The sequence below is a fragment of the Talpa occidentalis genome, unplaced genomic scaffold (genome assembly GCF_014898055.3).
Source record: "Talpa occidentalis isolate TD23 unplaced genomic scaffold, MPIMG_talOcc4v2.1 talOcc4.12, whole genome shotgun sequence".
NCBI classification, from domain to species: Eukaryota; Metazoa; Chordata; class Mammalia; order Eulipotyphla; family Talpidae; genus Talpa; species Talpa occidentalis.
The window spans coordinates 21,830,743-21,855,403 of record NW_023601212.1 but is presented as its reverse complement, the minus strand read 5'-3'; the positions used below and the strand labels follow the sequence as shown (position 1 = coordinate 21,855,403).

Genomic DNA, 24,661 nt, shown 5'->3' with positions numbered 1-24,661 from the left:
AATTTGGATTTAGAGTAGTTCTGAAGGCTTCAGTTTAATGCAATACCCCTGCCTCATATCTGAAAATGATCCCACATTAGTTGATGAATTGCAAGTTGTTTCAATAAAGGGGACGGATGCACTGATCTTAATGCTTGTTTCCACAAATGTACCCACTAGGAGGTAGACTGACATGATCTTTATGTGGGTCCATGAAACAGATTCAAGTTTATTGGCTAACTGGTACCCACCATCTAGGATAGAATTTAATCCTTAACATGATCAGAGGAGAAAGAGAGGACACTGAGTATTCTAGTTTTATAGATGGAGAGATTAAGGATTAATTCTATCACATCATTTGCACAGGATAATAAAGGACAGTGCAATGATGATCAATGGGAGCTGGAAATGTAATAGAATCACTTGGATAATTCAAAAAAATAACCCATGTTTTAAACCCTGCCCCACTCCTACCATCATGCAGAATCTGAATTGAAAAATCGCTTCTGGAGATGAGTTGTTATTCCTGATATATCATGTTATTACCAGTGTTTTGGAGGCATTTACCAAGGTTGAACACCAGTGCTGAAGGCAGATACCTCAAGGAATCAAACCCTTAGTCCTGCAGTTTGTCTACTGGAGTATGCAGTTTTTGAAAATTCTATGAATTTCCTTGAATGGAAACAGTTTGGATATGATAATGGATTATCAGCAATCACAGTACACAGACGGCTTTCACTTTGCTCTTAAGAATTTGGGGACTCATTCCCTTGATTTGTCAAAGAGGGGCAATGTCTGGGGTGCAGGGGTTAGTTTGCTCAACCAGCTGGTTATGGTGACATCATCCCCCCAAAGGATATCCAACCATTTCAAACAAAGGCAAATTCCAGTTTAGTGTTTCAGGAGAGATTTTTAAGTAGCCACCATGTACGTACATACCTGTTCGAGGTGAGTTTCGCCCCTTTTTCTGTTGTGAAGTTGAAGGTAAGAGTCCATTTTAGGAGTGGGTAATCCCAAAGTCAGCTTGTTTTTTTCCACAAAATAGTGTTTGGACTTCCTTCGCCGAGGACCACGTGATCCTGGCAGGAAAACCTCATTATGTGAACTTGAACTCTTCAAGTACCCAGAGAGGTTGCTGGACTCCTCCAGATCACTGTCACTCAGCTCAGAAAATGGCTGGCTGCGGTGGGGGGCGCTGTGCTCATAGTTTGGGCTTACAAATTCACTGCCAAGTAAGGAGACCACACTCTGAGGGCTGTTCTTCTGCTCGCCTTTCCCCGCTGAGAGCACCATTGAGGTCTCCTTCGAAGGGTAGAGAGGATCCAGAGTCAGATTTTCTGTTGAGCTCTCCATAGACTCGGGCAGGGCTTCTATGGTCAACAGCTGGACCTCTTCTTTCTTATTCTTCCAGTTGGGGTCATATCGGAGGTCTGAATATTTGTCTTCTATTGGTTGTCGGCTGCCCAAAGCACAAAAGAGATTATTTTCTTAAGCAAAATAGATTTACACATTGCATTTAGTTGATCATTTTATTTGAAAGCAATGTCAACCTTTCTCCTAAAAGTTTCCTCATCCCATTGTTATGTTCAAGGTATAACCTAGGCCTGCATTAGGCCTAAATGCTACACATAACTTGGTTTTAACTAACCAAATTGATGGGTAAATGGAATAAAAATGGGGGTAAAGTTAATTTCTTTTTTAAAATTTCTTTTTATATATTTATGCGTACAAGAACTAGGATGTAGGCCAGAGGTCCGGGGGGTGAGAGAGTTCACCAGAGACAAAGTGGGGAGCAGAACAGGCAGATCTACCAAAATACACTAAGGGGAGCATTGGGTAATACAGGAGAGGTCTGCTGAGCCACATGGGTCAGCTCCCTGACCACGGATTGAACTCTTGCGGCAGTGACTGGTGATAGCTTGATAGCTCTGAGACTTTAAGCCCTGCGCCACCAGGGAAGCCCAAAGTTAATTTCTAAGTGTAGAAAACAATGAAAAATAGATAGTTAATATCTATAATGCCAAACCAGGGAATCAGAGGTTCAAGCAATGCTATTACTTATGTAGACCATAAGCCTTTCAGCTGGTGAAGATAAAATGGACTTCACACTTCAGCTGGTGACAGACACATTGGGCTGTTTATCTAGGAAGTGTGTTGTCACTGCCATCTGAAGCAAAAACATTTGTCTCAGTCTGCCCTCTTTTCAGGGGATGATGGGAAGCAAGATTTATTTCAGCTGAATACCTACATAGTTTTACCCTCCTGCTCGGTGATTTTACTTTTCGCTTTGTTTTGCCTTTGTGTATCTTAAAGACGGCACTACAGAATGATCCCCGCTATTTAGAATCCGGTGGTAGCTCCTGAAGGGCTCTTGGCTCACAGTTGCTTGCTTGTTGGGCAGATAACCCAAAAGTCAGTGTGCACGTTAGCCCTGGTCAAGTAAAAGGTGAAGCATGAGGTCCTGCCAGAGGGACATGAACGAGGTCTATAATCAGTGTGAGGGCCCCAAATAAAATCCCCTTTTCCCAGGACAATCTCAATTTGTAAAGCACCGCCTAGCCTTAACCAAAAATGAAAAAAAAAAAAAAACTGGTAATACGGCATATTTAATGGCCCCTTTGATCTTCAAAAGCTAAATGGGAGAGATTTTCCTTCCTTGAGTACAGTAGATGCAATCCTCTAATCAAAAAGAAAATGTAAATCACCTAGGCTTTTTATGCTATTTGATATTCCCGTTTACTGCGGACATAATTTTATGCTGGGTAAACAAACTAATGGTGCCCCTAATGCTAATTTATTCTTCTTAATGTGGACCTAGACTTCTTTGATTAGATGGAAAGCAAGAACTGGAGCAAAAAGCCAAAGCTCCCATGTCTTGCTCAGTTGTCATTTTGAATTTTTAGTTCATATATTAAGATGGAAAACTTCTTAGAAGAGGAGTTCTTCCTTTTCCACCAGGGAAGAGAAGTAATATTCTCGTCCAGCAAAATGCCTGTATGGAGATGGTAACATTTGTCAGGAAAGGGTGTGTGGAGCTGTATGTCTCACTGTCCCCTCCCCACGCCAGGGCACCTGACCTGGGCTCTGATGGGGGCACTTTCTCCCATGTGAACACATAGCGCTTTCTGGCCCTGCCTTTCACTTGGCTCTTAGGGTTACTGGGTATGATCTGGGTACAGTCTGGATTGGGGACTGGATAGACCTGAGCTTAGGTTCTGGGCTTGTCACTACCTGTCTGTGCATCACCTGGTAAATCCGTGTCATCTCTGAGTCAGTTTCGCTCATACATGAGTAGGGATAAATCTTATTGTTTATTTCTTGGGATTGCATAAAAATCAAAATGAGACTCTGTATCTTAAAGCTCTTACTTGCATCTATTTCACTTTGGTAATCTTGCTTCCCCATCTAGTGAAGGCCAGGGCAGCTGGGAAAGGGGTTTACTCTTCCATCCCTAACCTCTGTCTTTACTCTTAATTGTCCGGTGGGCAGCGGAGTCAATGAATGTTTCTTGAATAAGTAACTTAACCTCTCAGAGTATTGCAGTCAGTGCAAATCTAGCATTAGATTTATATATTTTAAAAACAATGTCAGTTGGTGGTGGGAATTTTAAAGGGACTACACCTGGGAGGAGAAAGCACATACATTGTACAAAAATGAGCAATGATGTAAAATATAAAAAAAAGTGTCAATAAATTAGAATCTAAACGTGGAAAAGAGCTTCTTGCATTGAGCCAAATTGGTAAATGATTTTAGGGCTTATTTTGTACTGAGTCAAACATAAGTTTCAACTGTAGTTGCTTAGGTGGGAAGAAAACAATTAGAAGTATCTCAATTACATCTTCAAATAAAAATAAAAAATTTTTAATGAAGATTTTTTTAAATGGGAAAATATAGGTATTTTCCTGTATCTGTAATATGCTGAAAAAAAGTGCATTTAACTTTGCTCTTTCATTTGCTTACTCACTGATTTTTTCAGATGTTTATTGAGCACTTACTAAGTCAGGGACATACAGTGGGGGACTTGCAGCCTAAAGGGGCATACAGGCAAGGAAATAAGCCATTTAATGCCGGGATGCTGAGTATCCAGATGGGAATATGGGGCCAGCCAACCTTGGGAGGGCAGGGAAAGCTTTCTGAAGAGGTGGCTTAGCTGACACCTAAGGACAGAAAGGGCATGCTAGCCTTGGGAACAGCATGTAAAAGAATAGAAGGGAGGAGAATGTGGGGCTTCTAAGAACAAATCCTGTATGGATAAAATGGAGGGTGAGAGGAGGGAAAGTTGAACAGAGGTGAGATCTTGAAGGGTTCGGTTAACTCTGGGGGAGTTTGGCTTGAGAGTTTGGATTTAATTTGAAAGTGAGACTTCTAGTAAGACATATGTACTTCTGAATAGCCAGGGTGATAGTTTTAGTAAGGGATTATCTACAGAGGTGATAGAGTCTCTGAGGGCAAAGTTTTAGAACAGGTAGTCTTCTGCACTAAAGCAGAGGTTGGCGATCTTAAAAGTGACACATTGTCCCATCGAGGATCACTGTTCCACCCCTTTGTCATGGGTGGGATGTGAAGAGCTGACTTTGGGACAACACCACAGTAGGACTGCATGCTCGCCTATGGAAGCGTACGGTGAACCTCCAGTGAACCCTGTGAGGGAGGTGCAATTGTTATACCCATTTAATAGATGAAGAAACTGAGATTACAAGAGCAGATATCATTTTCCCAAGGTGGCAGAACTAACAGGTGGCCATCTGGAGGTCTGCTCTGGCCCTGGCCCATGAAGTGGCCCTTGTTTGTGCAGCTCTTCCTCTTCCTTGTTTGTGCAAGCGCTGGCGAGGGCCTGCCTCGTGTGAGTTAGTAAATCTGTCCATCAGTCAGTTGGCCAGCCAGCGAATAGCACTGGGTAGCTCCCCAGGGACTGAGAGCTGAAGATAGAGTGGTGAATAAAATGGAAGCAGGCTGATAGAGCTTGCCTGCTAGTGAGGAAGACGGGCTTTATGCACCAACTTTAATGACCACGTTATGAATCTGATGCATAAAGAAATGCAGGATGTAATGGGTATTTAAAATAGGAAGACTATTACCACTGAAAATGTTAATCTTCTATTTCCAGATTCAGTTGCTAGATGATTATCTCAAACTCTGTTGTTCCAAGATCCAGCAATGAACTCACAAAGGAAACAATAAGGAATAGCCACTATTCTAAAAAAGTAGTTAGTCTTCAGTGATTGCAGGAAGTGGTTTCCTTCCTTTCAATGACTTCCCTGACTTCCATTGGTCATACTGGCTGATCATATTTAACCAGCATCCACTGATAATGGCATAATGCCCATTGTCATGGTCAGAGACCCTTCTTGGGGTCTCTGTGGTGCTCCATCTTTATAACATGGAGTATTTTGTGTCAGGGAAATGGCACAGCAGAGTGTCTCAGAGGTAGGGTTGTAGATTCAGACTGTGTTATACTCAATTCCTGGTGTCCCAAGTCACAGCAGGAGTGTGGGCAAGTGACTTCACTTCTCTGTGGCTCAGCATCCTCATCCATAAAATGGGTGTAATAATGTTGGAGAGGATAAAGCAAATGAATATATATAAATGCTTAGAACCATGCCTTAACACAGAATGAGGGCCCAAAACAGACTCCGTCACTGGTCTTTGTGCGCTAAGTGTTATGATCGGTTGGGTGTTGTGATTGTGTATTGTGCTTGCTTCCTGCTGACGATCTCAAGGGATTCTTACCTCCCTGGAGCTTAACTTATTTCCACGGCACAACATTACTTTGTGATGCACTACATTAAGTGGCACCTTGGTGACCTGAAGGAATTAACATTTATCTTAAAAACTCCAATACTGTGTCATGACTTAAGCAGTGTGGAGAATCTGTTTGAACTATAATTTAGGAAATAGGATTAAGAGAGGCAGTGTTTCTGCATGATGAGATATCTTTTAAGGACTGCTGAAAGATGATGAACATGATAAACCTAGGAGAGTGAAAATTACTTTAGACTTTTGGAAAGGGCTGTGATTTCTAACCTCCACAGATTCCCATTCTTAAATGTCCACAGGAATAATAGCACGTGCTACTGGAAACACTGGTGTTTTAAGGGGAACATAGAAAATAGAGGATTTTGAAATACATCAGATAAAATGAATTGCTCTGGCTGAGAAAAATGTTTTTGAACCACTTGTTGAAGAAAAAGTCTAAGAATATATATACAAGGTTACAATCTGGAAATGCGGCTCTTCTAAAAGAGCTTTAAATACGCTGCACTACTTACACCTGCAATGACTTTAAATTTCCCCTTTCTAGATGGAAACCTGATGTTGAAACAAATGGGAGGTTATGTTTTGCAAAATCATGAGCATTGACGAGCTGTAATACTTCACAGGAACAAATGTAATGGTTGAAATAGGACATGATACTAAAGGACCCCCTTGTACTGAGCTTGCATGCTAAGAAGCTCAATTGTCGTGTGTGGGCCAGGTCAGCACACTGGGACCAAATGAGTATGAAGGGCTCCTTCACCAGTAATCATCTGCACACCAAATATGCACCTCTTTTCCTCCCCATCTGATAGAAAGGTTACGCAGACAATGAGCACACAGTTCTTTTGTTACTGTTCAGACAACAGATGCCAGGTCTCCTCTTGAGATACCTGGGTTAGAAATGGATGCAGAGAGGAAGAGGAGGGAGAGAATGGTTTCATGTGCATGTGCCATGATATTTGTTGGCTTTAATGGACCCCATTTGAGTGCTTACTGTGACAACTTCAAACAAAATAAAATCAAATCTCCATTTAATGAAGAACCCATATTCAGTATACTATTCAATCAAAAAATTACTAAAATTAGAGCATGTTTCTAGTACAATTAACATCCTTTGCACTCATAATAAAATATTCAATAACTGGCCATTTTGCCTGTTGAGGAGGTGAATAAAAGCATTGCTATTAATCATTTAGCTGTTATTTATTTGCCACTTTATTTTAAGTAGGCCGTTAAATTGAAACTGCACATGTTATTATTGATTTAGGTTTAAATTAATCCTTTTAAACAGAACAATTATTCCCAATTTATATGCCATTAAATCTTTTATGCTTATGAACAGCAAATTCAATTTCTGTTTAAGTGTAAAGTTTTTAATGCTTCTTTAAGAAACTATAAAACTGACAATTGTTTCCAAGGATTTCTGAATTCTCTGCTCATCTTTATCCTTTTATCAAAGGCTTTTAAGTAAATAAATGAAATAAATCCAAAGGATTAAAAAATCACTTTTGCAAGTATGACATAAAATGGTTCCACAAATATATTGAAGTGCTTTGGAGAGGTTATATAGAACCCAGAAAATTTCATTTATGAACATTTATATAAAAAGAGTATTTACAAGGGAAAAAAAAGGCTGTTTAATGAACCAAAGGCCAAAGGCTGTCTACAGTGAAGGGGCTGAGTTGTTACCTAGTGAATTTTATTTACAGCAATTACATAATTTGGATAATTCCAATCAAACTTTCTTTTAATTTTTTTTATTTTAACATTTATCATTTTTTTACATTTATTTTGATAATATTTGCTTCCCCCACCCCCTCAGTTTGAGTCCCCATAGAATTTCCTTCTCCAAAGTACCCATGCACCATCACCACAGTTCTTTGATAACAAATTTATGTTTACAAAGTAACAGATATTTGCCCCAATTTCTTATTAGTACTGGTTTTGATTCATGGGCAATCTATGAGTTAAATAATTTTTCTAAAGAGAGCATGCTAGTAATTGCAATGTAAACTTCTATTGCCTTACTTTTATTGAGGTTATTTTAAGTGAAATTATTTTAAGGAGAATGCTGTTTGACAGAGTACTTTGATACATACTTCCTCTCATTCGGTGAAGGTTTGCAATGTTCATGCTTACAATTTTCATGGAAGGTTTGGGTGTCCTTTTCTTTTTCCAGGAACAATGGCTAAGAGACAGAGATCCAGATTCATAAAATTTCTAGGTGACTTCTCTTTAGATAGTTTCTTGTATTTTAAATGCCAGATGTTAACAGCCCTGGACTTGCTAGGCAGCTTTATGTCATGGGGAAAGCAATGGTCACACCTTGATACCTAGTCAAGATTTTGCCACTGAGCAGCTGTGTGAACTTGGGGGCTGCGCTTCACTCTGAACCTGGGGTTCTGATTGAACTTTAGGAGCTCTAAGAGTAAGTTATTCTATTAGTTGGGCTGGATCTAGTATATGAAACTAAGCATTTAAATTCAATGCATTCAAAAATTACAGCCATCAAATCTTCCTGTTTTCAGACTTATCGGGAAATGGAAATAAATGAATACAGTAAAGGTCATGCATTAAAAAATCCTTTTAGTAACTTGGTTACAATCTTCTTAGTCCTCTTGATAAACTCACAGGATTATGGGTGATATAAATTTAAATTACACCTTGTGTGGTTTTGAATTCATTATTTATTTACTTATTTTAATGCTGTAATGCATCCCAGCTTTGAAATAAGCCGGAAAGGAACGTGGTCGTCTCTGAGGGCAGCAAGTCCCTGGAGTCAGGTGGCTTTAGCATTTCTGGCGGGGATTCTGCCTTTAATAGACACAATTCATGCCCACACACATGCTTTACTTTTCCTCTGGCTGCTCATCTGTTACGATGGCATCATGCCTGTTCTGAGGAATACTCTAGGGCTTAACTACAGCATAGTTTGTGAGCAAGTGAATCAACATAAAGCAGAAATGACTAATATGACAAAAGTCTTCTTCTCAGATCTAGCTATTCCTATATGATCAGAAATAAGTAACTAAAACACTAGTAGCTGTTCCCCAAATAGTTTGTGAACCCCCTAGAATAGCTATGTAGTGCAAAGTATTTGTAGAGGTTGGCCAACCAATAGCTTTCAACTGAAAATCTAATGAAGTCAATAGAAATCAACATGGATTAATAGAAACAGAAACTGATAGGAATGAAAATTGACCTCTGAAAGCTCTCAGAATGTTTTCCACAATACTAGAAGATTGGATCTCTTTACTCTCCCAAATAGTGCAAAGAAAAAAAAAAAAAGATAGTACAACACCTATGAGAGAAAGCAGTGCACCCTCAGCTTAAATATTTCCAATGTGTTCTAGAAAATAATCTGGGAAATTTGAAATGCTGAAAATGCTGAGTTTTGGTCTTTACTAAGGCTCTCTTTACCCACTATATGTTCTGGTTATCCAGGACTGCTCTCTTAAAGTCCTAGAAACCATCACTTACTATATCTGATTCTTGTATTATTAAGAGAAATCTTATCTATGGAAGGATTTGAGATGGAAAAAAGCATACCACGACACAAAAATTCAGATTATTACTGAATCCCTTTCTTCCTTTCAAATAATTAGGGATACTCAAGTTAACTTTTAACACCTCACTGTGTCTACTCCTACCCAGTAATTTTGGACAAAAGGTCGTTTATCAGAGAGAATATGGGTTCTTTGTAAAGGTGACAGTTCCCAAGTGTAAGAAAGGAAGACACCTACAGGCCTCAATGAAGAAAATCATTTCTGTTTCCCAGGTGAGGTGCTAAGGAATACAGGCACCTATAACCTACTACCCAAAGGAAGATGAAATCGTTATTGGTTTATTACAAGGACACAAGACACACTATCCTTTAAAATTTTCTATTACTTTACTAAAATTTATAATTTTGCATGCATATTTACTGAGACCTCAGTTCAGTCCATATTGAAGCTGTTGTAGCTTTAATTTTTGCTAATTAGTGAAACTGAATCCTTGATCAGATCAACCCTTGATCACCTGGCTAGATACTTATAAGTAGAGTCTTAGGCTTTGGAGTTAGGAGAGAGTTCATTCAGTCTAATTTCTGGCTCTGCCACAGAGTAGCTATATAACACCTACACAGCTCCCAGAGCCTTGGTTCCTTATCCGCACAATGGGGATAATAATGCTGACCTAAGAGGCTCTTGTAAGGATACATGTGGTAGTAGATATAAAGCAAATGGTTCTACAAATGGTAGCTAATTATATGTAAGTATTCTTGTAAACAAGACCTTATTAAATACATATACTAAGTACTATACCGCTGTCTTTGCTTTCTTTTTCTTTCTTTTTTTTAATGTATAAGGTTTCAGAAAGCCCCAAGACTGAAGAGGTTATTTCTGATGCTCTAGGAATTACATTGATCTCTTTCTTCTTGAGCGCTGAGTGTCAGAAGGCTTGTTCTGGAGTGGGGTTTAAGGATTATCACATGAAGATCCACTCTCCACTCTTGACTCATTCACTGCAGTCAATGCTGCTCCAATTTCCATTAAGTAAAAGGTTTTCTCTAATCTATATACATTGAACTATGGCTTGACTTTGGTGAGCTACAAGGGAGTAATTGCTTTGTGGAGGTTCTGGGAACATCAAAACATAAGAGCTGGACTCAAGTGATTTGTCAGGCAGCTTTTAAAATAGTTGCTTGTAAAAGCAAGAAGAAAGAGATTTTCCTTGGTTTTAAAATGAGGCTTTGACTAATTTTTTTTGAACTACAATTCCCAGAATGCCATCTACCTTCCGAAATGAAAGCTACTTGAATTTCATATTGAGAGCCTGAGATCAATTTGTCTTTCAAGGTTCATAAATGACTCAGCTCCAAACAACCAGACACCCAGAAAAGGTTTCTAAGACTAAAGTGAGACAGAGAAAAGGCCCAATAGCCAACCTCACCAGAATATTTTAGAGGCGTTATTTGGCTTAAATGTTTCAGCTCTATTTGCCTTTGTAGTAAGAACTGTTCCTCTTGATCTTCAATGTATGAGCCACTACACAAGTACACAATTGAAGTACACAATCCCCCTAATCTGACCTTGGGGATCATAGTCTATCATTAAAAATTTCCAAGGCAATTCAGTCTTTGGAATATAGCATTATTTAAGGATCTCTGAATCAGAAGATTAAGATCTAACCATCATTTTGGGTTTTATAAGTATTACTCTTTATTTTGACATAGTTGAGTGGCATTACATTGTCCTTGGGTAAAGAACAGGGTAAACATCAGGTCCCTGAGCACTGGTTTGAAAGGAAAAACTTGACATTGGGGAAATGAGGTCACTTAATGGATTCTGGCTTTGGTTTTTTTCATCTTAAAAGTACATACAAAAATCTTTCCTTCCTGATGCCCCTTTTCTGTAAATAAAACTACAACCACTTATTACTTAGGAGACTATGACTCGCTTAGATTAGAGCTATGATAAAAACGTGGCTCAGGGCACAGAGCCTGAGTTTTCTGTTCCACCACCCACTAGATGTAATAAATGGTATAATATAAACTCTTCAAGTCTCATTTGCTACTTTTAAATTTGGATTATCGTAGTGTCTGCCTACCAGGCTGCCATAAGGTGGAATGAGATAATGCATGGAGTGTTTAGCCAGCAGTGGGCTCATAGTAAGCAGTCTAAGTGCTAGCTACTGTTAGTAGAATCTTAAAACAATCTTTGGCATTTCCTGTTCCTTCATATCCAGTATGTCAACAAGTTCTAACAATTTTTCTATCTTTTTTTTTTAAGATTTATTTATTTATTTATACAAGCACTGGGTACAGTCAGAAGCGCGGGAGGGTGAGAGAATTCACCAGAGTCAGAGTGGAGAGCAGAGCAGGCAGACTGACGAAGTACACTTCTGAGGGGAGCAGCGGGTAGCAGGAGAGGTCTGCGCACCATGTAGGACCCTCACCCAACGGCTGATTGAACCAGCGCTACAGAGGCTGCGGGCAGTTTCGCAACCCAGTGCTCAACTGCTGCGCCACCGGGGAGACCCACAATTTTTCTATCTAGCCCTCTCTCTCTCATCTGTCTGTCTACCTACCTACCAATCTGTATCCATTAATTAAAAATTACCCTTGAAGAAAATGCATAAACATTTGCTAAGTAGGATACACACTCACCTGAGAGTACTGGTTATTTCTGAGGAGGAAGATGGGGGAATAGGTTTGAGAAGGGATGTATTTTGCTTTTAAAAAAACATATCAGAAACAAACATGGCAGCAAAGGTTATATCATATTTTCTTCTGTGCCTTTTGGTAGCTTAGAATTTTAAAACTTTAGCTTAGAATTAAAAAGACCAACACAAAGCAACAGACATCCCCTCATAGCACTATGGTGTTAGGCAAGTTACTTGTCATCTTCCTTGTCTGTAAAATGGGAATATCAGCACTTGCTGCAGGATTACAATGAAGAATTAAGTGAATTTCAGAGATATTTTTCTTCTTGTTGTAATCATTAGCATCTGGTAGGTAGCTTCTTTGTCCACTGTGTTGCCTGCTAACTCAAAGTGCATCAGAGTGCAGAATAATCTTCTTGCATGCTGCTTCCTCTCATGGCTCCTCCAGGAACCTGCATTCTTTCTTCCTGGCATATCCAACCCAGGTCAGGCAGGCCTGCTGGAGGCTGAATCTCTTCTTCTGCCCTCAGCACTATGGCTGGTGACAGCCGCAGACACTTTTGTGTGTATACTGAGAGCCTCTAAAAAGCCTATGTGGTCCTGTTGGTGGGAGTGCAAACTGGTCCAACCACTGTGGAGAGCTGTGTGGAGATTTCTGGACATACTAAACATAGAGCTTCCATATGATCCAGCAATTCCACTCCTAGGTATTTACCCAAAGGACACAGAAACATCAATTCCAAAGAACACCTGCACCCCTATGTTTATAGCAGCACTGTTTACAATAGCTAAGCTTTGGAAACAACCCAAATGCCCAAAAATAGATGACTGGATCAAGAAGATGTGGTACATATATACCATGGAATATTACTCAGCATTCAAAAAAGATAAACACATGCAATTTGCAGCAACATGGATGGCGCTGGAAGGGATCATGCTCAGCAAAATAAGTCAAAAAGAAAAAGAAAAATACCGGATGGTCTCACTCATAGCAGGAATCTAGAAAACTTAAATAAGGGACCAGGAAAATGAATAACTATAAGAAAGTGAAAATCAAAATCAACAAAAAACTATGAACCAGAGACACTTTTAGGGGGGCGGGGGCGGGAGGGGAGGGATTGGGGTCAGAATGGGGGGGGCTGCAATTGTATGGGGAATATAAAAATAAAATTTATTATTTAAAAAAAAAAAAAAGGAAAAAGCCTATGTGGTCAATTCAACTTGATATTCCCAGTGAAGGAAAGGAGAAAAAGAAGAAAGAAAAAGACTGGAGACTAGACTCAACTCCTGGTTCCCACATGAGCTCAGAAGTGACTATATTCCTAGGGAAAGTCATTTGAGTTCCGGATCTCATGTCCTTTTTGTGCTCTACAGTGGCCCCTACAATCCAGTTCTTACTCAGAACGATTCCTGTCTACCACGCAGGGCTCCTCAGTGGACCACACATGGCACTTGAATTTTGTTCCTTTTTTCCCAATTCATACCCAGTCTCTAAAACTCTGCCTGCCTAAGTTCTAGGCCTTTCCATAAACTTTCGTCAATATATTTTACCTACGATTAAAAAAAGAAAAAAGAAATCTAACACATTACTTATAAAGTTAGTCACTGTTCAAAGTAATTTATGCATGTTAATTTATTTTAGCCTCACAATATCTCTAAGGTAACTATTACTATTACCCCATTTTTATTGACGTGGAAACACACATAGAGTGATCAAATGACCTTGGCTAAGGTCACCCAACTAGTTAGTGGCAATATTGGCACTCAGATGATCTGCTTCAGACCAATGTAATTTCCTTTATAGTATGCCCCCCTTTCTTAAAGTTTTATTTTAAAGTATGAATATAGGGCCTCCCCGGTGGCGCAGCGGTTGAGCGCTGGGTTGCGAAGCTGCCCGCGGCCTCTGTGGTGCCGGTTCGATCCCCGGCTGCTCCCCGGCCACTAGAGGAGGGTCCCACATGGCGCGCAGACCTCTCCTGCCGCCCGCTGCTCCCCTCAGCAGTGTACTTCGGTCCTTCTGCCTGCTCTGCTCCCTGCTCTGGCTCTGGCTCTGGTGAATTCTCTCACCCTCCCGCGCTTCTGACTGTACCCAGTGCATGTATAAACAAAACAAACAAACAAATAAATAAATAAAAACATGCCTCTATTAAAAAAAAAAAAAGATTAATTATAAAAAAAAAAAAAATAAAGTATGAATATAATAAAACTTACCCTTTTAAAGTATATGATTTGGGGGGGTTTAGTATATTCATAGCATTTTATAATTATCACCTTCTGATAAATTTAAAATTTTTTCATCATCCCCAAAGGAAAACCATTAGTAGTCATAGTCCTCCTCACTTCCAGCTGCTGGCAACCAATAATCTATATTCTATCTCTGTGGAGCTGCTCAGTTCTGGACTTTTCATAGAAATGGCATCGTAGGACATGTGGTCTTTTGTGACTGGTTTCTTTTAGTTAGCGTAATGTTTTCAAGCTTCATCCATGTGGTAGCATGCACTGGTTCTTCATTCCCTTTTGACAAATATTATTCCATTGTATGGCTATATCTCACTTTGTTATCAATTCATCTGTTGATGGACTTCTTTTTTTTGCTTTTATGAATAATGCTATGAACATTTGATTTCAAGTTTTTGTGTATATGTACTCAATTCTTTCAGATCTAAAATCCTTTCCTAATCAATAGCTTTTCACTTCTTCCATCATAATTATATTTTCATTAAAACTGAATAATATTGCCCTAATTTATATTTTCTTATTTTTTTTTTGTAGTCAGAGCATAATGTTAACACCCCATAAATACCGATGAATAGAAATTAAATCTCCATGTAATTACAGAAGCTGGGGGAGGTAGCTTTGGAAGGATGCTGTTCTCAGAATATACTTTCCAGACACTCCTAGGAATCTTGTGAGATACTCAAGTTGGATCATTTGACAGGTGAGAAAAAGAGAGCTGCTAAAGAGTTTTCTGACTTACTCTAAATTGTATGCTAAACAGCAGTGCCTGGACCAAATCAAGACCACCTACTCCAAGGAATGAGCTCGGATTTCTCCAAGGTCAGGTCAGAACAGTAATGATCTTGGGATATGGAAAGGAAATATGGGTAAAGATACAAACATTCTTATTAATACCTATTCTTGTCTTTTGCATTTTTTAAAATAAAATGAATGAGACAAAAAGCCTGGCTCCAAGATATCCTTAGCTGTCAGGAGGGATACCCGCCTCTCACAAGGTGCTCATTATGAGAATCACTTGAGACCATACTAGTCATTATTCAACAAGACATTCTAGAACCCACTACTACTATCTTACAGAAACCAAGTCCTCACCTGCTATTTGCGCCCTTGTCCTGGATGTGCAGGTTGTCCTTGCTGGCCCTCTGTGCAGCTTTTCTGCTTGCCTCCTCTTCTGTCTCACTCAGACTTTCCTGGACAAGGCTTTCTTCCTCTAAGCTGTCAGCCTCCATGTCCTTGTTTTGAATTCGACCTTCCAGTCGGGACTGGGATTTAATCCCTTGAGTGACACTTTCTGAATCAGATTCCAAGGAGTCTTTTGAAATCACTTGCAAGTCTTCTTTATTAAAAGGTGGTTCTGTGGACTTGACCTTTAAGTTGCTATGATGGACAGGAGACTGACTAGAGAACTTGGGGACTAATTTACTATGACTCATCTTGGAAAAACACAAAAATTAGCAGGCATCTTCATGTTGATAGGAGCGGTTGGCTGAATATTTACAGTTGTGGGTCACCAAAGCATTACCTAAGGAAATTACATTTTTGTTATATTGTGACTACTGAAATAGTTTTGACATCAATGCTAATCAAAAGTTTAAATGAGTAAGAAAACCTTGTTATATTATCTGAAGGCTTTTGTGTGTACCCTTTTGTGTGTGTGAGATGCAGGTCTATTGGAAAAACGATTGTGTTTTTCTCTCTTCAGAAACACAGCTGATGAAGAGCTTATAACCTGCCTGAGAAATCGAATGCAGCTTTATCGAGGCAATCAAATGGCTGCTTGGAAACACATTCCTTTTTCTAGCTTCTAAAGGCCTGTGACAGACAAGCCTGGACAAAGCCAAATGGTTAATTATGGACAGTAATGATTTCAGTGGCCTTATTTCAGACACCCAGGGCACCGAAACAGATATGCCATAATCAGCAGTACTCATGAATAGAGCGACTGGGTCAGGGTCTACCTTTTGGAAAGGAAAGGATGTGGAGGGGGGAGACTGTAAACTCCATAGTTGAAACTATAGAGAGGGAAGCTGTTTTATTCCTAGATCTGGTTTCATCATTTGGAAGACTTCTTGATACTTGAGTTGCTGCTAGAGGGAAATATACAGCTTAGGTGGACATTACATGGAAATCAAGCTCTGCTCAATATTGACAAAATAACAAACCATAATGGTTAAGACTGTTCAACAAAAGCTTTGGTGGCTTTGTGAATCCTGTCACTGAGTGCTCATAGCAGAAGCTAGGCGTCCATCTGCCTGAAAGGGATGCTGTCCTGGGAAATGTTGGGGGTTGGTGAGGGACATGTCAGAATAATAGCTAGGGTTCCTTCTAACTCACTGCAGAGTGTGATTCCAAGTGAGCTCTCTCTGTCTCAAAGAGCTCTGATAAAGACCTACGAGGTGGTTTATGGAAAGGGGGCTTTGAGTTCATGTAGGATTGAAAGGAGATGATGTTATTGGATTGTGTTTCCTTTCATCTCTACCTAGTGTTTCTATTTTGCTCTGTCTTTATCTCACTGCCTTTAAGCCACTTTTTTCTGTGGGTCAGATAAGAGAAATCTTTACCTTCAGAGATTACTGTGAGATTTGTCTTAATGGGTTGCTCTTGTTCTTTGGACAAATCCTAACTTTAATTGAGTAACACTACCTTATTCCTACTCCTAATAATGTTGACCTTGTTGCTAACGTTTCCAAGGAACAGCATCAACTCCTTGGAGGAAAGCACCTTAACAAACAAGACAGACGAAAGTTAGCATTCATGTTTAAATGCACATGAAGTGTATCCCCTGTTGGTAGACTGACATATATATATTTATATATAATTATATATACATAATTATATATATGTACACATACATACATAATTGTCTAACCATACATAGACTAGTTTGCAATATTTAGCCTCTTATTTTGAAACTAGTTACTGCATTCTACTGTATTATTTTAATATTGATAATTAGCTGTGGCTTTTTTAGGGGGGTTTTAGAAAGCAGTTATCCATCAAGTACTAATATATTTGATCTGAAACCTTTTGAAAATATTGGTTTTACTGTAAGAGTTCAAGTCACTGTGTTTAAAGAAAAAAAGCTTAATCATTTCAATTTGGAATTGCTCTTTCATGAAATAATTCGATTCCTTCAATTTATCTTCTTTTCTTGAATGAGATACATTAGGGTTTCCTGGAGTTAGCAACAACAACAAAAACAGTGCTCATAGAATAAGATAATAATTGTTAACAGAGTAATGAAGTTGGGGAGAGTATGAAGAAAACAAAACCAAATACCATGAACGCTGGGCCTTCTGTGGAGGTCTGATCTTATAAAAGCATAGGATTAAAGGAGGAAAAGCTGACAGTTGGGCTCAATGAGAAAGTGGGGGGTTTGAGTGTGGCCCCCTAGTGGGACAAGTTTTTCATTGAAATTTCTGACAGGTCAGAGTCAACATGACAGACTGAGCTCTATCCCAGAGTGCCCTTACCTAAGCAACTGGCCAATTCCCTGGGGCCTCCTCACTGCCTAGGGTCTGGCCCTCTAGTACTGGGGGAGAAGCAAGTTTCATTCTTTGCGTGGAAAGGAGGCCTTGCTAACCCTCACAAGAGAGGAAAAAGTTGCTGTTTTGAAACAGGCCACCCTAAGGGACTTACGGCTTGTTTTCTCCCTTTCTCTCTATTCGTGATGGACAAATTCCAGCAGTGGAGCAGCACATGAGGGGTGTCCAGTGCGTCCGGTGCCCTGGACCAATATTAATCAACCAGAGCTGCTCTGGAGGTCCAATGCTAGAGTCTTTCCAGACCCTGGTCACCCAGTCCCTGACCCGTTGGCCGCCCCGCCCCTCCTGCCCCATCCCAAATGCTGGCAGGGGTGGGGGGGTGGGGGGGTGGGGGGGCGGGCTCCTTTGCGCCCTCTCCAGTCCTGATTTGGTTTTCCATGGAGCTTTGCTGCTCAGTCCCCTGACCCTGTCCTCAGACCCTTCCCGTTTCCCTCCCTGCACACGTCGCCCACCCCGTTCCAGAAGCAACCGCCCGTCACCTGCCGGGTGCTCCTCGGGGCTGCGACCCCCGCAGCCTCCTGCGCAGCCGCCGGGGCTCCAGCAGGGCCACCTCCCAGGCCCCGCCCGCCGCGTCGCCAGCGCTGCCTGGAGACGGGAGGCCGCAGCCAACAGAGCCCAGCACGCTCTGGGAGGGCGGAGCCAGGTCAAGGCCACCGTGTAGGGTGACACCACCTGCAAGAGCCAAGAGCCAGGGCGGATGGTTGTGATGATAGCTTGGGGAAGAGCCCCCAGGATCCCCGAGGGAGGTGGGGTTGAGGGGGAGGGTTTGCTGTCAGACCACCCAGACTTTCCAAAGTTGGAAAGCTAGAAAAGGCAGGCCTCCCAGAGGGTGGAGATATTTTGCAACCGATACTGCTAGGATAGGAGAAGAACTAGTCTAAGAATTCAGTGAAAGAGTAAGTTGAAGAGGAATCTCACAAAAGAAATCCAAATCGTCAATAAATACTAGGTGTTGATGAAAACAGTGGCCAATTAATTACAAATCAGAAGAACGCACATTAAAACCCCAGTATCTGTCCCTACACCCTCACCAGAGGGGCAAATATGAAAATACTTGGACACGCTGGGTGCTGGGGAGGATGGAGAGCAAATAACCTCATTCACTGCAGATGAGTGTGAGGGCCACAGCCACTTTGGAAAATGGTTTGTGTTTACCTGGGGCAGGTATACTTTGTGATCCAGCAATTCCACTTTGAAGTGTTCACCCTAAAACAAGTGTGTGCTTATTTGTACCCAGACTGGAATGCCTGGAATGTCCAATGATAATAGAGTGCTTAATTCAATGGAGGTATTCTGTATATTTATGTTAAACTGTGACAACTGAAATAGCTTGGACATAATACATAATAGTGAAAATGAATGAAATCCTACTCCATAGTGGCATCATAAAAATACAATATTGATGGGTGAAATAAACCCAGAAAAATAAGAGTGTATGTTTTGTATACAGATATTAAAAACAGACAAAATTAAACTGTATTGTGTTTGTGGATGCATAGTGGAGAAAATTGTGAGGGAGGGGAAAAAAAGCAAAATAGTGATTCCCGTAGATTGAGAATCATGTTCAGCTGTGGCAGGCAGGATGGCGGTTCTGGGACAGTGCTTTTGAGATTGTATTTTCTGACTTTTAATGCTGGTTACACAGATAATTCAGTTTATAATAATTCATTAAGCAATATACATTTAGTATGTGTAGACTATTTTGCTATGATAAAGACTCCAAAGAAGACAAAAGAAAGGCAGTGTTAATATTTATATTAATGAGAATTAATATTCACATTAAGACCGCAAGTGGATTTAAGTAACTATCTTCAACGAGGCAAGCATGCTTCAATACGATTTGCCTCACAATGATCAGAAGCATAGAGAATTAGAAAATGTTTTTACTGCTCAATTTTACCATTTTCTGCTTTTTATTAGAATTAGATTTTTTTAAACTTTTTTTTTTTTTGACACGAGAACTTGTCTGAGTATACATCAAGACCTCAATATTTCTTGAAGAAATGAAAGCAAGGTAGCTGGAGACATTGGTGTTATTCTGCCCAGTGTATCACACAAGTTAATGCTAGGACAAGTGCAAACATGCAAACAAGCCCCAAGCAGAAGGATTTATTCCTCATAGAAGCTTCTAGAAGATGTTTGGAATGGGCGCTGAGTCATTCACTCTTGCCCACTTTCTGTCTACTGATCCATGGAGATGGATGCTGTGGTACTTCTGGTGCTTTCTGCAGATAGGAAAACATGGCACCCAGATGATTCAGGATACTTCTTCAATCTAGCACTTACTTGCAGAGACTGGTCACATGTAGAAGACGGGAGACCCTCAGCTTGACTTTCCTCCTTGTGATGGTGGAAGACTGGAAGAGTAAACATGGATGGCAATCAGGTTCCAGTCAGGAGACAGAAGTCACACCAGTTACTTTAATGGAAATAATTTAATGGGAATATTAACTAAACAATTGTGAAATGAATATAGGTATCATGGGCATAGTAACTATACCACTATTTCAGGAAAGAACTCGGGAAAGAATTTGTTGTGATTAACATTTAGAAACTGGTGATGAAGCCGGTGCTGGGAGCATCGGGGAAATTGTAATCAACTCTTGCTACTGAAGCATTGAGTTGCTCCATGAAGAAACACTGTCAGTATGTCCCTGAGAGGAAGCAGGGCAGTCCCTTTTCATCTGTTCCAGTTCCAGTATTGTAGTCTTCCTCTAGTGCCCCCTGCTGGCAGAGGAAGGACAAATGTGGTTGGCCCAGGTCCCCTCTGATCACATCAGAGTATTTTGAGTGTGTTTGAAGCTGAGAGACGGTGTGGTTTAATAAGCAGCACAGCAATACTCTGTTCTTCAGAATTCTTAAGGATTATGGAGTGCACATACAAAATGAAGCACAAAGTACATTTTTTTATGGTAACAATAATACTTTACATATGAATAATACTTCTCAGCATTTACAAAGTGCTGAATAGATTACCTATTCAGAATTAAGCTGCCAGTCTGATCCTGAACTAATGAAAACACAAAGGCGGAAGATCCAAAAAATGATCAAAATGGATACGGTAGTGATACTAAACTGATTTTAATTCCCTCCATCTGTCCCTTCAACTCCCTACTTATTTCCTTCCCCCAGAGTGTTACTCATGTTCTGCTTGCAAACCCCTTACTCCTTTCTGGCCCAGCTACTGTTCGGTCTACAAGACCTAGTTCAGTTCCATCTTCCCAAGGAAGAATCTTCAGACAGCATTGTCCTCATGGCTCTTGGACTAGGATGGTTTTCAAAACTCTTTCTCAGGTGAAAGGAATCTATATATTCTTTTTTTGCATCTTGCTCTTGGAGGGTCAGTTCCCCAAAAGGATCAGATAAACTTTTCTCAATATGCCCTGACTAGGCCTCTTGCCATCTTATATGGCAATTAAACGTGGGTCATGAGCCTCAGGTGGGGTATTATTGTTACTTAGAGAATGTAGATCTGGAGTTGAGTGTAGTGAGAGTCCTGGAGGCCGGGCTTTTGTCCTTGTAGGAGTACTTGGTTCTTCCCCAAATGAGAAGAGATTGTCCCTCCCTAAGCTTTTATCCTTTGCCTAATCAGAGAAGTCATCATTGATTCTCTCCCCCCTTTTATGACCTAGAAGAATGTAGCTGGGGGGGTATCACCATTTGTAAGTTTCCATGAAGTCACCCCCTTATCTGTCACGTGAAGTCTCCTCTCTGGCCTTGATGCCTCAGTTTCCTAACACAGAATATTCCCAGCCTGTTCATTATTCTTTAGAATTTGCTGTCTGTAAATTCCCCATGTGGGTTATAAAATTTTGTCTTTTTTCTCCTACTAGCCTGTCAGATGTAATTTGTTTTTCTTTTTTTCTTTTTTTAGATGTAATTTGTTTTTCTGTCCAACCTTAGAAGCACCCAGATGGGGCAGGGGAATTTTTTTTTATGAATTATTTTATTTTATATAATTGTTACATCATTTTTCATTTTTGCATAATGTATGCATTTTCATTTTGATTATATTCCCCATACAATTCCCAACACCTTTTTCTGACCCTAATCCCTCTTCTCCTCCCCCCGCCCCCCAATGTAGTGTGTCTCTGGTCTATAGTTGCTTGTTGATTTTGATTTTTACTTTATTGCAATTAGTCTTTTTCCTGGTCATTTATTTAGGTCTTCTAAATTCCTGCTATGAGTGAGACCATCCGGTACTTTTCTTTTTCTTTCTGGCTTATTTCGCTGAGCATGATCCCTTCCAACTCCATCCATGTTGCTGCAAATTGCTTGAGTTTATCTTTTTAGATTGCTGAGTAATATTCCATTGTGTATATATACCACATCTTCCTGATCCAGTCATCTATTTTTGGGCATTTGGGTTGTTTCCAAAGCTTAGCAATTGTAAATAGTGCTGCTATAAACACAGGGGTGCAGGTGCCCTTTTGAGTTAATGTTTCTGTGTCCTTTGGGTAAATACCTAGGAATGGAATTGCTGGATCATATGGAAGTTCTATCTTTAGTAGGTCAAGAAGTCTGCATTTCCTCTTCGGAGAAGTTTCTTTTTAGCTCTCTGCCCATTTTTTGACTGGATTATTTTCTTTGTTTTTGTTGAGTCTCATCAGCTCTTTGCAGATTTTTGTGATCAGTCCTTTATCATTAGTGTTGTGTGCAAAAATTTTCCCCCAGTCGGTGGGGTTTCTCTTTGTTTTGGTTATTGTCTCTTTTGCTGTGCAGAAGCTCTTTAATTTGATGTAGTTCCAGCTGTTTATCTTTGTGATGTAGTCCCAGCAGGGGAATTTTTGCCTGGAATTTTTTTATTTTTTTCCCAGGTCTATAATATATCCTGGTGACGACACTATAGATATACACAATGAGCTTCTTCATCGTCCCTTTTCAACAGTTATGTACTACTTCACTGTGCGTCCAAACAACGTCCTACTGATAAATACTTGGTTGTTATAGATGGTCTGGCAAAGAATAGCTGTAATATTCTGTAATAATGTAAAATACATACTTTGCTTTCATGTTTCATCTATCTATCTATCTATCTATCTATCTATCTATCTATCTATCTATCTATCTATCTATCTATCTATCTAAGCAGTGGGTACAGTCAGAAACGTGGGAGGGTAAGAGAATCCACCAGAGCAGGAGCAGGGAACAGAACAGGCATACCAATGAAGCACACTGCTGAGGGGAGCAGCGGGAGGCAGGAGAGGTCTGCGCGCCATGTGGGACCCTCGCCGGTGGCTGGGGATAGAACCAGCGCTGCAGAGGTTGTGGGCAGCTTCCCACGAAGCCCAGCGCTCCACTGCTGTGCCACGAGGGGAGGCCCTGCCTTCATGTTTCTGACACAAAAGCTTCTGTCACTCAGTGATAGAGGTAAGAAAAACGTCTGTTGTTTTCAGATTAAGCACCTTCCAATCCTACCTGAGTTTATGCTGATGAGGTGACTCTGGGGCCTGAGAGAGCTTCAGAGTGTGGGCTGGTTACCAGAGAAACCAACTGTGTCAGCACAAGTTTGGAACTTTTAGCCTTATCCCCCCATATCTGGAGAGGGGAGGAAAGAGGGGCTGGACTTTGAGTCAGTCACCCATGGCCACTGATTTAGTCAATCATGTCTACATAATGGAGCTTCCATAAAATCCTCTAAATTATGGGGTCCAGGCAGCTTCCAGATTGGTGCCAGGAAGGTGGTGCAACCCAGCTCCTGGAGACTGGAGCGTCTTCTTTTTTTTTTTTAAAGGAGCGTCTTCTTTTTTTTTTTTTTTTTTTTTTTTTTTAAAGGTTAACAAAATGTTTATTTACAAGGGAAGGGGAATGAGGAAATGTACAACTCAGGGAGAAAAGAGGGAGATAAATTCTTAAATGTGTCCTGCCTGTTCCGCTGACCTGGAATCCCAAATGACCCACCGAGACCAAACCTGCCTGGCCAAGAGCACAAGCCAAGTGTGCCTGACCCCACTAACATGGCTAGTTTTTATTTACAAACAGAAAATGACTGCTTAACTCCGCCAAGACTGGAGCTTCTATGCTCAGGCCTTCTCCACAGACCTCACCCTTTGTACTTTTTCATCTAGCTGTTCATTTGGATCATTTATAATAAACTAGTAATAGCAAGTCATATTTCCCTGTGTTCTATGAGCTGTGGTACAAATGACCAGAAGTGCAAGTGACCTGGGACCCGTGATTGGCATCTGCAGAGGGGTCAGTCTTGAGCTAAACACTTTGGGGTCTGTGCTAACTCTGGGTAGTTAGTATCAAAGTTGAGTTGAATTGTAGGACATCCAGATGGTGTCCAGCGAGTTGACTGAGGTGGAGAAAAATTCTACACATTCATTGTCAGAAGCTATTGTGTCTAAAGGCAGCTCAGACTGGTGCACATGCCATTTTCCTTTGGGTTAGACTCCTAAAAATCAGATTGCTGGATTAAAAGTTATATGCCAATATAATTTTGCTAGAGACTGACAAATTCCTCTTCCTAGAGGCTCTATTATTTTACATTCCCACCAGCAATATATGAGAGTGCTTGTTTCTTTACAACCTAGAAAGTTGGTGTGAAACTAACATTTTTTTATGTACTGATATTTTCTATCATTTTAACCAATATGATAAGAAATCATATTTCAATGTAGTTTTAATTTTGTATTGCCCTTATTCTGAGTATCTTTTTATATGATTAAGAATAATTTGATTTTTTATATGATTAAGAATAATAAGAATTTTTCTCAATGTTGGAACTTTATGCTATTTCTACTTAGGGATTTGTTTGCCATGTTAGTTGCAGTTTTTTTTTCTCTGTTTCTCATTTGTTACTTTTGCCACAAAACGCCATTTTATATTGTCAGATTTATCAATCTTCCCCCTCTTCTGGATGTTGAGTTATTGTTGGGGGTGCTTAATCTACTCTTAGGTTTTAGACAATCAACTTGTGTTTTATTCTGGTATTTCTATGATGTTGTTTGTATATTTAATTAAATGTTGCAGCTATTTGGATTTTATTTCTAGCA

At 40.2% G+C, this 24,661-nt stretch overlaps 1 protein-coding gene across 6 annotated transcripts in view; it reads right to left on the bottom strand.

Annotated features, from left to right (window-relative positions):
- The window catches only part of JHY (junctional cadherin complex regulator), a 58,408-nt gene extending 35,286 nt beyond the window's left edge, over window positions 1-23,122 (bottom strand). For 2 of the 6 annotated variants that reach the window (XM_037505471.2, XM_037505476.2), the window contains exons 1-3: window positions 18,143-18,202; window positions 15,211-15,640; window positions 919-1,438 (exon numbers count right to left, since the gene is read on the bottom strand). In XM_037505471.2, the coding sequence (XP_037361368.1) occupies window positions 919-1,438; window positions 15,211-15,551 (861 nt within the window). In that variant the 5' untranslated portion in view covers window positions 15,552-15,640; window positions 18,143-18,202. The other 4 variants (XM_037505472.2, XM_037505475.2, XM_037505474.2 and 1 more) reach the window with 4 other exon arrangements.
- Window positions 23,123-24,661: the final 1,539 nt, after the last annotated feature.